Consider the following 14,311-nt stretch of genomic DNA (forward strand, 5'->3'; position numbering starts at 1 on the left):
ACCCATTCACATCTGTGTCCTCATTGCTGTTTCTGTGTGTGATCTTGTGACTTTGGTTGTGAGTAGTATATGTGTGTGTCTACTGCTGCGTCATGGGATCCTTTTTTGTTCATTCATTTCTTCATTCAGCAAATATTTGCTAAGCACCTACTAAGTGCTAAAAACTGGGGATACATAGATGATTTAGAAAAGGTCCTTGTTCTCAAGTAGCTCACAGTCTAAGTAAGGGATCCAGACAAGTAAATAGTATGCACACAGTATGTACAAGTAAGTACATAGTATGAAAGGTGAATTTGAATGGAATGGGGGTGGGCTGTGGGAACACAGGGGACCAAACTCAATCTACGGAGGGGTCAGGGAAGACTTCCTAGAAGAAGTGGCAACTAAGACTTGAAGAATGTGTAACATTTACCTGAATGAAGCCAAAGAAGGGAATCCCACATAGAAGGAAAAGCACATGCAAGGGCTGATTGGTGGGTTTGTTAGAGAAACTGTGTTTGTGTGCATGCATAGTTGGTCAGTCATGTCTGAGTCTTTGTGACCCTATGGACTGTAGCCCACCAGGCTCCTCTGCCCATGGGATTCTCCCAGCAGGAATACTGGAGTGGGCTGCCATTTCCTCTTCTAAAGGATCTTCCTGACCCAGGGACTGAATCCACATCTTCTGCATTTTCTGCCTTGGCAGGCAGATTCTTTACCACTGAGTCACTTAGGAAACCCTAGGGGAACTGTAAGAGCTTTAAATAAGCCATGGGAGCCAGAGAAGGTTGTGAGGAGTATTGGTGCCTCAGGTTTTTGTTTTAAGGAAGTCGCTTCTAAGGTTGCTCTGGAGTATGGATTAAAAAGGTTAGAGACTGGAGACAGTAAGGACTGTGAGGAGGCAGGAGTCTCAAAGCCTCTAGTTCCATAGATCTGCATATCTTTGTGTACGTGTTCTGGTGAATGTATCACTTAGTGCCTGTGTTAGTGTGTGTCCCTGTGTGTTTTCATGTCCTCAGGGCTTTGTTCCTGGTCAACCCTGTGCCCTGGCCTCTGAGTCATCAGGTCTCTTGGCTGTGGGGTTCAGGGACCATCACAGGACATAGGCAATGTAGGGTTGGCCCAGAAACCACCATACATGAAAGCATTTCACCAGCCAGCAGGAAGCTCAGTGGGGAAACAGTCTTGGTGAGTCCTTCAGCAGCTTCTTGCCTATGACCACAGGCACACCTGGGCCCTGGTGCCTCCTCAGATTTGGCCCCATAAGCCCTTCCACCAGCTTGATGTCTGCATGCTGGAACTGTCCTGAGGGAGATAGATGGAATACCAGTCAGGTCAGTGTCCTGAGTCCCACTGATAGCTCTGAGAGGATCCTAAAGCAGGGAATGTTGAAGGAAAAGTAGGAGGGAGGAGAGGCAGCAAAGGCCTGGAGGAGGGAAGAGACTGAGCATTGTGTGATTTGTGGAGGAGGCAGATGGGACAGGAGTGTAGCATGAAAGTAGGGGGCCAAAGTGGATGAGATGGCAACAGATAGGGTACAGTCTGGCTTGAAGGAGATGACAAGTTAGATTAGAGAAGTGAGGAGCTTCAAAGGAAGTAAAAATATCTGTTCAATCCACCATCACTGCCCAAAGTTCTTTGGTGGGGGTCTCAGCCTCAGGTTCTGCTAATGTTTCCTGACCTACAGTCTGGCTTCCTGCAATCCTCCTTTATAGCAACATCCAGAGGGATCTTTGTAATACTCAGATCTGACTGTATCTTTCTCCTGTTTCCCTGATGGCTCAGATGGTAAATAATCTGTGTGCAATGCAGAGATGCAGGCTCAGTCCCTGGTCAGGAAGATCACCTGGAGAAGAGAATGGGTACCCACTTCAGTATTCTTGCCTGGAGAGTTCTATGGGCAGAGGAGCCAGATGGGCAACAGTCCATGGGGTCTCAGAGTCCAACACAACTGAGCAACTTTCACTTTCACTTTCTCCTGCCTATGCCTTTTCATGACTCCCATTGTCTTCAGGAAAAGTCAAATTCTTCATGCAGGCACTCTAGTCTGACTACTCCAGCTCTATCTCCTCCAATCTCCATTCTTTTCCTCTACACATTTGCTCAGCTTTCCATACTCAGTGCGGGTCTCTCTCCTACAGGAGAACTTTCTTGAGCTCCAAGGCTGGGCAAGGTGCCTCACCTGGATTCCTCCAGCTCCCTGGACTGCTTTCTGTCTAGCACTGATAACTCACTGGGATCACTATCCATGTTTGGGTCTGTCTTCTTCCTAGACCAGGAGCTCTCCAAGGGCAGAGCTTGGTTCTGATTCTTCTTTGTGGTTTGAGGGTCAAGGTGCTGGGGCTAACTGACTTTTCACTGTGGCAGAGTTTCTCTTGGGGTTCGATCCCTGGGAAGATTCCCTGGAGGAGGAAATGGCAACTCACTCTAGCATTCTTGTTTGGGAATCCCATGGACAGAGGAGCCTGGTGGGCTATAGTTCACAGGGTCGCAAAGAGTTGGACATGACTGAATAGACTTAGGACTCATGCTGGATATCTTAGTGTTATAAATCTTGGTGAATAGTTTATGTCGTGTGTGTCTGGTTATGTATTGGTACATATTATGTATCTTGGGATGTCAGTGAGTATGCATCTGTCTGTGTATCATGGAATTTGTGTGCATTGGTGTGTTTTATGTATCTAGAGTAGCAGAGTGTGTGTGCCTGTGTGTGTTAAATTCTTGTGAATTGGGATGAATCTGGGGTTATCAGTGTATGTATGTTGATAAATGTGTCATTGTGTATATCTGGGCATGTATTATGCATCAATATGTGTCTGGATGCATATTTGTATGTTACTATTTGTAGGTGTGGAAAGTGTCAAAATATATGTCCCTGGGTGTGTGTTTTTGTGAGTTTACTGTATGCCCTAGTATGTGTGTGTGTATCTTTGAGTGTCTTTGTGTTAGAGTGTATTTGTGTTTTCATGTGTCTGAGTATGCACTTGTGTGTTAGTGAGGTGCACTGTTATGTGTTTGTATTAGTCCACAAATGTCTGGGGGAGTTGACATGTATATTTGGCTGTGAAGTTATATGAGATAGAGTCTTTGGTGCTCTCCCCTGCCTTTGGGTCATCTATGAGTCGTAGCAGTTCCCATGGATACTCATCCAGTGTGAAGAAGATCTTCTCTTCTGAGTGTGGGATGTGGATCACAAAGTGGGGTCCCATTTATTGCAAGGCAGGAGGCACAACTCTGTAGTTATAGCCTTAGAAGGTATGGGAGATGAAGAGAGGGAAAAAGAGAGGAGGGGAAGATAGGAGGCCATGTTTATTTCCCCAGAGAGACAGTCCAACCCCAGTCCCAGTGCACAAGCTGTCCTATACTCAAATAAGTCAGCAAGGGTGGCTGGCTTATCCAAGGATGAGAAAGTGAAGATGCTTGGCAACATGCCTGCAGAAGATAGGAGGACTTGTGTTGATAGGAGACTGATTATTACATTCCTAGTAACTCTGGGCCCCTCTGACCTCTGAGTCACCCCAAATTCCTGAGCTCAGTACTTAAGTCTTTTCTGATATCTAGTCCCTGCCTAGCTCGCCACTCTTCTCTGTATGCTCCAGCCTAACTGAACTGAATATTCTTATGAGTACCTTACCTTATCTTGCTAGTGACCCCATTGTTTCTGTTTCTCCTGCTACTTGGAATGTTCTCCTTCTTTTAATTATTAATAATCAATTTTTAGTCATTCTTCTAGGTCAGTTCAAATGCTATTTTAAAATTTTATTGATTTATTTTATTTTTGGCTGCCCTGGGTCTTCATTGAAGCACCTGGGGCTCTTCCTTGCTGTGTGTAAGCTTTCTCTAGTTACTGCATGTGGGGGCTACTCTTACTTGTGCTGCACGGGCTTCTCATTGTGATGGCTTCTCTTGCTGCAGAGCATGGGCTCTAGAGCGAGTGAGCTTTAGTAGTTGCAGCATGTGGGCTCTAGAGTGTGGGTTCAGTAGTTGTGACACACAGGCTTAGTTGCCCCACAGCATGTGGGATCTTCCCAAACCAGGGATTGAACTGGTGTCTCTTGCATTGTTAGGCAGATTCCTATCCACTGTGCCACCAGGGAAGTCCCATGTTAATATTTTAATTTGCATTTTCATTATGACTTAAGAAGTTGAACATTTGTTCTTTTTTGAAGTGCTGGTTTTAGATCAATTTTCAATTGGATTGTCCTCATTTTTCTTACTGTAGATTTCTGGAACTTTGTTATATATTATTAGCATAAATGGAAATGAAAGCTTGGGGGTCTTTGTCAGGGGAGGTCTTTGTTCATCTTTTGCTAGTACTGCAGAACTTTCCTGAGATTTCATGCTGCCTCCATCTCCTCCAAAGATCTCTTCAGAATTGCTGTCCCAATGTGGATTCCCTGCCAATTGTAAAAGAAATAGGAGAAATCCTTCACACTCTGAGGGCAAAGATGTCTCCAGCCCACCAAAAGGCATACCTTCCTTCTGATTAGGAGAATCTTCATTGGCTTCCCAATCTGACCTTGCACATTGCCAAGACTGAGACCTTATGCTCCCCATGGCATCTTAGTTTTTCAAGCTCAGTTATGTTCAAAATTCTTCCTTATAACATTTATGCATGCATTCACTTGATCATTTTTTATTCATTCAAGTGCTGTTTAAGCATCAGGAACATGGTCGTGAAAAAGTCAGTCATGATTTCTGACGTGGTGAAGCTCATATTTTAGTTGGGAAGGCAGGCATGAATGAAATTATAATTACCAATTGTGATCAATGCTATAAGAAAAAAAGAATAGATTGAGAGAGTTGCAGGTACTCAACATAGTGTGAAGCAGTAGTAAGGGGTAAAAAGGACATCTGAGTTGAGATTTAAGGCATGATCTGGAGCTTGAGTGACAATGGAAGAAATAAGGGTGGTAGGCAGGGGCAGGGCAAAGCAGGTCAGAGCAATTTTCAAGCAGGGGGAACAGCTTGGAAGAGGTCCCTGAGTGGAGGCAGGGGAGAGGGTAGGGCCTATTGGAGGAACAGGAGGCCAGTGTGGCCTGAGTTCAGAGGGTGAGTGGGAGAAGGTGAGGTCAGAGAGGTATGGGGTATAGGGCAGGTCATGCAGGGACTTGTAACTCAGATGTATAGAACAGTCTTTTGGACTCTGTGGGAGAGGGAGAGGGTGGGATGATCTGGAAGAATGGCATTGAAACATGTATAATATCATATAAGAAACAAATCGCCAGTCTAGGTTCAATGCAGGATACAGAATGCTTGGGGCTGTTGCACTGGGATGACCCAGAGGGATGGTATGGGGAGGGAGGTGGGAGGGGGGTTCAGGATTGGGAACACATGTACACCCGTGGCAGATTCATGTTGATGTATGGCAAAACCAATACAATATTGTAAAGTAATTAGCCTCCAATTAAAATAAATAAATTTAAATTTAAAAAAAGCTAAAAAAATTAAGAGAACTTTGAACTTTATTCTAAAAAGTACGATAAGAAATGATAAGTACGATAGGAAACCATTGAGGGGAGTTAAGTAGGGAAGAGACATGAAGTGATAAATGTTTTTAAATGATCCCTTTGCTGGGGAAGAATGTCCAAGAGAATATCTCAAAAAAAGAAGCAAGAAAACCAGTGATGAGTCTGGAACAGTTTTATAGGTGAAGCACAATGATAGTCTGCCCTAAGATAGTGACAGTTGGGGTAGTGAGAAGTGGGTGCATTTGACAAACAGAGATAACTGTGTCAGGAATTGAAGATGGATGGGACATTGGGAGGGAAGATGGTGAAGGAGAGGGGTATGTCAAGAATGTCATGCCCAAATTTATATCCCTGTGAATTATTGTCACCACCAACTGGTTCTAATCCTGCCCTATAAGGTCACCCAGGAAATGTCACTCCTCTCAGGAAGGTGAATAATGAAGTAGTGAATCATATTCATCATGGGACCAAAGTGTGTAGGTTCAAACCTCTTACTAGTGGTGTGATGTGGTGTCACTTCTCTGTGCTTCAGTTTTCCCATGAGTAAAATCCAGATAATAAGAGATTTTTGGTGAAGATTAAATGAAGACTACAAGTATAGTATGTAGATCAGTACCTGGGCACAGGAAGAGCTAAAAAATGTAAAAAACTAGAAATAAAACCACCATATGACCCAGCAATCCCACTCCTAGGCATATACCCTGAGGAAACCAAAATTGAAAAAGACACTTGTACCCCAGTGTTCACTGCAGCACTATTTACAATAGCTAGAACATGGAAGCAACCTAGATGTCCATTGACAAATGAATGAATAAAGAAGTTGTGGTACATATACACAATGGAATATTATTTAGGCATAAAAAGGAATGCATTTGAGTCAGTTCTAATGAGGTGGATGAACCTAGAGCCTATTATACAGAGTGAAGTAAGTCAGAAAGAGAAAGATAAATATCATATACTAATGCACATATATGGAATCTAGAAAGATGGTACTGAAGAATTTATCTGCAGGACAGCAACGGAGAAACAGACATAGAGAACAGACTTATGGGCATGGGGAGAGGGGAGGAGAGGGTGAGATGTATGGAGAGAGTAACATGGAAACTTACATTACCATATGTAAAATAGATAGGCAATGGGAATTTGCAGTCTGTCTCAGGGAACTCAAACAGGGGCTCTGTATCAACCTAGAGGGGTGGGATGGGGAGGGAGATGGGAGGGAGGTTCAAGAGGGAGGGGACATATGTATACCTATGACTGATTCATGTTGAGATTTGACAGAAAAACAACAAAATTCTGTAAAGCAATTATCCTTCAATTAAAAATAAAAAATGTAACATTATTTCACAGCCTTTGGAAAATTTAAAGACAACTGTCATCATCTTCCTCATTTTTTATATTTCTCTCATTAAGCAGGGCTGTTTATGGAGCACAAAACAACCAATCAGACCTACCTTGGTTGTGAAGCATAAGCAATTCTCTTGTCCAACAAAGCAAATGTCAAAGCCACAGCTTGGCCAGTTTGTTTCTGTGCATTTCCCAGTCTTAACATCTCTTCTCTCCCAGGGCCTCTAATTCTGTGCCTATGTGCTGAAGCCCAGAGAAGTTAAGTATCTTGTTTAAAGTCTCAAAGCAAGCAAGCAAGTGGCTTAAATCATAAAAATCGCACGGGCTTCTGGTTCTTAGTGCTCTCTAGTCTCTATTCCCTTGTGGCTTGACCTCTTGTTCATAGACACAGGTGGTGCTTTGGGGCTCTGGAAACAGGTCATGCTGATGCCAGAGCCTTCCAGGGAGCAGCAGAGAGGGCAGGGTGGGGTGAAAGGGAGTAGTGAGGGATTCTCCAAGGGCAGAAATGGTCATGGAACTGCTGGGACTTGTGGGACTTGAGACTGTGCTTGGGAGTATGCAAAGCTTCTGGAGGTGGGGGCCTGAGCTTGGCAGGCCTGGAAAGTAATGGGATTTTGGGTTTATTAGGAGTTGGTGTCCTAGATTGGAAAGTGATAAACCTAGGGAAGGTTGGTGAAGTGGGGCACTAGGTTTAAGAGGTGATGGAATTTTAGGGGTCTTAGGTAAGAGGGATCCCAGGTCTAGGCTATGACATCTTGTTTGGGGTCTTAGGAGCAAGAACCCTTGCTGTGGGGTGTGGTGGGTATTTGAGGATCTGATGTGTGGAGAATTCAGGCTGGGGCTGTGACAGGCTTTTTGATTGTGGTATAAGTACCCCAGGTTGCAGGAGTGATGAGGCATCTCATTTAGGTTATAATGGAGCACCAGGTTTGGAATGCAGCAGAGTAGCATGTTTCATAGGGCCAGTTTGGGGAGGGGCTAGAATGCTAGAATTCAGAGGTGGGACTTGTGTCTTGAATTCATGGCTAATACAGTACCAAGGTTCTGATGTAATGGTGTGCTGGACTTCAGGAGCAATAGGGCACCAAAATTTGCAGGCACAAGGACAGCAGGTTTTGTCCTAAATTTTGGCTGAGCCAAGGTTCCAGAATCCTGTTATGCTGGAATTTGGGACTTTGGGTATGCAATGGTGTATGGGGTACTAGGGATCTGACCCAGTGGCCTTAATTCCTTGGAACTAGGCATCTTCTTTGTAGAGACAAGAGTAGTTGGGGATAAGTAGAACTTTGGTTTCACAAGCCTTTATTTGGGAGAAACAAAGGGCACTAGGTTGGTTGGGTTGTGCCTGCCCCTAGGCCATGACTAAGGGCGTGATAGTGCCTTGTCCATCTGTGGTAGAAGTCTGTTTCCTGGCTTTCTCACTGGCTTCTTTGGGCTGTGCCACGACCAGTAAAGTCAGAGGTGTGATAAAATTTTGTTAAAGGGACAGATTGAGGACATTGGCAGCCAGCATGTGGTGAGTGCTGGCATCACAAGTGTGGAAGTATGCCTCCAGTAGCTCTCTAATGGTAATGTAGGCCCAAAGGCAGCATATGAAGTGGGCTACATTGAGGGCTGGCTCCTCTGGGAAACCAAAGACCTTTTGGCTGCTGATGGCAGCCACTTCACTGTGGCAGGCCATAGAAGCTGACCCTTGGGGCCATGGGCTTCCAGGTGGATGTGTAGTTCCTTCTTGCCTGGCTGCACTTGGCCTACCACTACAGGCCCTGAACCACCAAAGTAGTTGGGGAAAAGGGCCCAAGGAGAGGCACTAGTCAAGCCACCCAGGTAGTCCAGATGCACATCTGCCAGCAGAGACTGGAAATCTCTTCATAGAGGCCTTCTGGCTGTAGTGTCTGCACTGGTGTCTTCATATATGTACCAGGCTGCTCCTCAGTTCTCTAGGGACAAACAACACAGCAGTGGAAAGTCAGCATCATTCCCAAAGGCCAAGCTGAAAAGGGCCACTTTGTTGCCCAGTGCCTGACGGATGTTAGAGAGGATCACACTGGAAGTTGTCACTCCAGCTGTGGGCTCCCCATCTGTCAGGAAGATGAAGAGAAGGATCCTCCCCAACAATGGGGTTCCTCCCAAGCTCCTGGTTGCTATGCTTTAGCATTGAAGCAGCTGCCAGCAGAGCCATGTTGATGTCAGTTTCTAATTGGAGAGCAGACTGTGAGACCACCTTTTCTAGTAATTTCTACCTCCATTCCAGACACACTGAGCACCTTGTCAACCTCCCAGGCTCAGTCACATTTCCTTATCTTTGCTCAGACTGTTTCAGCTGCTTATCCTTCCCAGTTCCCCACTCCCACACAAACTCCCTGAGATCTGACAGTGGGTCCCACATGTCCTTGGCTTTTATCACTCCCTCTCTCAGATTGCTTTGCCTGTCTCCTGGGGAGATGTCTCATTCTTTAGTCAGATTGGCAGCTCCTCAAGGATAGCGTCCCCACATCTATGCTACAGAGGAAGAAGGGGCTGCGTGGTCAGGAGTTGGTAGGAGGGGGATTCTTCAGTAACTGGCTGAGAGAGGATTAATCAAAAGCCAAAATCAGGGCAGAAGCTTACTCAAAATACTTAGAAATAAATATCTAGATTATTGATAAAATATAAAATGAAAGTTTTAGCAAATTATTTTGAGTATATGCTTTAAGGAGGAGGAAACTCAGCCCCAAAGAGGAATGTGCCCTAAAATACATGGAGAATTAGCTGTGCTCTTTCTGTTAGGCAAAGAAGCACAGAAGGATGAAGGAAGCTATTTGTGTAAAATTTAAAAGTGATATTTCAGACATAATGAGAGGTAAAGTCGATGGGTGAATGATGGGAGAATTTCCCATGTCACCAGAGTCTGCCAATGTGGGTAGTAGATCTAACACTTACAACCAGCATCTTCCATATGGCCCAGGTAGTCCTTAGCACTGTGGACATACTGGACGGTGGCCTGGATGGAGCCTCCAGCTTTCTAGACACTAACTGTGTAAGAAAAGGAGATGATGTTGAAGTAGTCACTGGCCCACAGGTTACCAAGGATAACATTCATTGCCTTTTTAGTCTGTAGGATACAGATGAAGTAAAGGAGATGGACCAAGACTCGAGGTCTTGCTCAAGACTGAAAGGCACTTTCTATACAAAGTACTGAGGTCTGAGTGTTGTATGGTTTTTACATTTTCTGATTCTAGCACTCTGTAAATCTAGAAGTCCTAAGACCTAAGTCAAAATGCTGTATAGGCTCTAATGGCTCAAAGCCTAGAACTGCACTGTCCAATGGTAACTGCTAGGCACATGTAGTTATTTAAATGTAAACGTATGTTGCTGTTGTTCAGTCACTCAGTAATGTCAGACTCTTTGCAACCCCATGGACTGCAGCATGCCAGGCTTCCCTGTCCATCACCATTTCCCTGAGATTGCTCAAACTCATGTCCACTGAGTCGGTGATGCCATCCAACCATCTTGTCCTCTGTCATCCCCTTCTCCTTCTGCTCTCAGTCTCTCCTAGAATCAGGGTCTTTTCTAATGAGTTGGCTCTTCGCATCAGGTGGCCAAAGTATTGGAGCTTCAGCACCAGTTTTCAAGTGAATATTCAGGGTTAATTTCCTTTAGGATTGACTGGTTTGATCTCTTTGCAGTCCAAGGGACTCTCGAGAGTCTTCTCCAACACCGCAGTTCAAAAGTATCAATTCTTCTGTGCCTTCTTTATGGTCCAACTCTCACATCCACACATGACTACTGGAAAAACCATAGCTTTGACTAGACTGATATTTGTCAGCATTTAATTAATGTTTACCTTTGCAGTATATTTAACTAATGAAACGTACATTAACTAAAATTGAAGAAAAAGTCAAAATTCTGTTTCTTCACTTTCAGTAGCCACATTTCAAGGGTTCAATAACCACATGTAGACAGCAGCTACTGTATTGGACAGTAAATTAGTACATCTAAAAGTACATACTTTTAGAACATTTCCATCATCAAAAAAGTTCTACTGGACTGTGGTGGTCTAGAAGGTTCAAGCTCTGTGCTTTCAGAGCACTAGGATTCATGTGTTCCTATGGTTTCTGAACCCCATGACCCAGAATTCAATGATTCCAGGGCTGCCCTAAAGTTTAAGAGTGTTGGATCCCCTGGAGAAGGGAATGACTATCCACTCCATTATTCTTGCCTGGAGAATTCCATGGATAGAGAGGCCTGGTGGGCTACAGTGGTTGCAAAAAGTCAGACACGACTGACGACTAACACGTCAATGATTTTGCATGCTTTGGTTGCAGTTCTCTGTAATCTGTTCTACCTTACCATCTGTTTCTTCCAGGCTGGTCTTCTCACCAGCCCCCAGATAACCTAGATTCCATTTCATCTCCACAATTTTGCTCTTTATTTATTTGTATCTTCACAGTTACTTCAGTTGCTCTTTCTCTGGGCAGCCCTTCCTTGATTGCCTACTCTGATCCATGCCTTTCACACCCAGACATTCTCTGTCCCAAACTATTTGCTGATTATCTTATATGGAATATTTTCATCCTCCATACAGATATTGTGTCCTCTGAGGCCAGGGCTTAGAATGCTATTTCCCCTTGGCTCCCTTCTCCATGATGTATTTAATATAGGGCTAGACTCAAGGAATATAGTATGCAGGTTCTAGTATTAGGTTCCATTTATAGGATACTTGCTATGTTCCTGGCACTGTGGTTTAGATGCATGAGCTCATTTTATCTTTACAGCAACACAATGAACAAGGTGCTAACAGTATCTTCATTTTACAAGTGATGACACTGAGGCTCAGAGAGTGAAGTGGCTAGTCATTGATGGACCAAGGACTCAAATGTGTATTTTGGAGGTGTTAAATCCAGTGATTTAAAGCATAATCTTTTATATAGGTGTGGATTCTAGAAACCACACGAAGAACATTTGTGGCTTCCCTTTTCTCTCTACATCTTAAACTGATAGAAGATGCCTTGAATGCTCCTAAGTAAGTCACAAGTTTTCCTGCCATAAGATGGGATAGGTCACACATTCTGGGATCAGAAGCTGAGCATCATATTCTTATTTCCATTGAGAGGACTGACACATAAAGGATGGCTTTTCCTAAGAATCTCCTATCCAGGGACAGATTATATTTTTAGAAGTATGTTACTTAATCTCCTACTATTTGGAGATTTTCCAGCTGTCTTTCTGTTGCTGATCTCCAGTTTTATTCCATTTAGTCTGAGAGCATACTTTGTATGATTTATATTATTTTAAATTTGTTAAAGTGTATTTTATGACCCACAATGTAGACTATTTTGGCAAATGTTCTATGTGAGCTTGGGGCAAATGTGTATTGTTGGATGAAGCATTGTATAGATGTCAGTTAGATCCAATTAATTGATGGTGCTATTCAGTTCAACAGTGTCCTTATGTATTTTCTGTCTGCTGGATATGTCCATTTCTAATATAAAGAAATTGAAGTCTCCAACTATATTAATGAGTTTTCTATTTCTTCTTGCAGTTCTATTAATTTTTGCCACATATGTTTTGACACTGTAATTTCAATTGGATACACAGTAAGGATTATTATGTCTTCTTGGAGACTCAATCTGTTTCCATAATATAATGCACTTCTTAATCTTAACAATTGTCTTGCTCTGAAGTGTACTTGGTCTGAAATTAATATAGCTGTTCAGCTTTCTTAGGGTTAGTGTTAGCATAGCATATGGTTCTATCCCATTATTTTTAATCTATCTGTGTCTTTATATTTAAAATGGGCTTCTATAGGAGAGGGAGAGGGTAGGATGATTTGGGAGAATGGCATTGAAACATGTATAATATCATATATGAAAAGAATCGCCAGTCCAGGTTTGATGCATGATACTGGATGCTTGGGGCTGGTGCACTGGGACGACCCAGAGGGATGGTATGGGGAGGGAGGAGGGAGGGGGGTTCAGGATGGGGAGCACGTGTATACCTGTGGCAGATTCATGTTGATGTATGGCGAAACCAATACAATATTGTAAAGTAATTAACCTCCAATTAAAATAAATAAATTTATATTAAAAAAATTAAAAAAACAAAATGGGCTTCTAGAAAACATATAGTTGGTTCTTTTGTTTTGTTTTCTTTTAATTGACACTGACAGCTTCTACCTTTTAACTGGTATAATTAGACAAGTCATCATTAAAATAATTACTGTTATAGCTAGATTAATATTTGATATATTTTAAAATTGCTTTCTCTTCATTTTCCTTTTTTGCTTTGTCTCCTATTCTTTTTTCTGACTTCTTTGATTTTAATTGAGTGTTTTATATGGTCCTGTTTTCTCTCATTTCTTAGCATATCCATTATGTTAAGAAAATTTATTAGTGGTTGCCCTAGAGTTTAAAATATGCCTTTACAGTTAATCCAAGTCTACATTCAAATAACATTTTATGACTTCATGCATAGTTCATGTACCTTGTGACAGAGTAGTCCAATTCCTTTCTCTTGTCCCTTATAGCACTGCTGTCATTAATTTCACTTATCAATAAGCTATAATCACTGCATACATAGTTGCTCTAATTATTCTGAGTAAATTGTTATCTGTTAGATGAATTAGTTTAAAAATAAAATATATTATTTTATCTTTATTTATTATTTCTCTAACAATCTTCCTTTCTTTATGTAGATCCAAGTATCTGAGCCATCTCATTTTCCTTCTCTCTGAAGAACTTCTTTTAACTTTTAGCTGTGCAAGACAGGTCTACTGGTGACAATTATCTCAATATTGGTTTGGCTGATAAAGTCTTTATTTTTCATTTTGGAAAGGCAATTTTGTTGTCAAATTGGGTGGTTTTCTCTTTTGACACTTTAGATATTTCACTGTACTCTCTTTTATCTTGCATGGTTTCTCAAGAGAAATTCAATGTAATTCTTATCCTTGTTCCTCTATAAGAAAGATTTTATTTTCTGTGGGCTTTTTCAGGATTTTCTCTTTGTCTTTGATTTTCTGCATATGCCTCCATGCACATCTTTTAGTATGTATCCTGCTTAGTGTGCTGTGAGCTTCCAGGACCTCTGATTTGATAGATGTCATTTGTTATTTGGAAAATCTGTGCCTGTTATTCCTTCAAATATTTCTTCTGCAACTTTCTTTCTTCTCCTTATGGTATTCCCATTAAACATGTTACACTTTTGTACAAGTACATAGTTCTTGGATATTCTGTTGGTTTTCTTTTTTTTTTTTTTTATTCTCTTTTCTCTTTGCTTTTCAGTTTGGGAAGTTCTATTCTCATATCTTCAAGTTCACTGATTCTTTCTTTGGCCATGTTCAGTCTTCTGATGAGCCATAAAAAGCATTTTTCATTATCGTTACAGTGTTTTATATTTCTAGCATTCTTATAAATTTTCTTAGAGTATACCTCTCAGGTTAAATTTCCCATCTGTTCTTGAATGTTGTCCACTTTTCCCATTAGAATCCTAAGCATATTAGTCATACTTGGCTCCATGTTTATGGTGGTCCTAAT

The 14,311-nt window shown here is 42.2% G+C and overlaps 1 protein-coding gene across 1 annotated transcript in view; it reads right to left on the minus strand.

The window, feature by feature from the left end:
- Positions 1-1,072: 1,072 nt before the first annotated feature.
- Positions 1,073-14,311, minus strand: part of ITIH6 (inter-alpha-trypsin inhibitor heavy chain family member 6) — a 32,368-nt gene continuing 19,129 nt past the window's right edge. Inside the window, 15 exon segments of the mRNA XM_068963217.1 lie at positions 1,073-1,284; positions 3,074-3,186; positions 3,372-3,413; positions 4,286-4,376; positions 6,067-6,082; positions 7,170-7,350; positions 7,352-7,439; positions 7,442-7,526; positions 7,528-7,811; positions 7,814-8,128; positions 8,131-8,163; positions 8,166-8,477; positions 8,480-8,909; positions 8,911-8,993; positions 9,720-9,891. Coding sequence (XP_068819318.1) covers positions 1,073-1,284; positions 3,074-3,186; positions 3,372-3,413; positions 4,286-4,376; positions 6,067-6,082; positions 7,170-7,350; positions 7,352-7,439; positions 7,442-7,526; positions 7,528-7,811; positions 7,814-8,128; positions 8,131-8,163; positions 8,166-8,477; positions 8,480-8,909; positions 8,911-8,993; positions 9,720-9,891 — 2,457 coding nt within the window.

The sequence above is a fragment of the Capricornis sumatraensis genome, chromosome X (genome assembly GCF_032405125.1).
Source record: "Capricornis sumatraensis isolate serow.1 chromosome X, serow.2, whole genome shotgun sequence".
In the NCBI taxonomy this organism is placed as follows: Eukaryota; Metazoa; Chordata; class Mammalia; order Artiodactyla; family Bovidae; genus Capricornis; species Capricornis sumatraensis.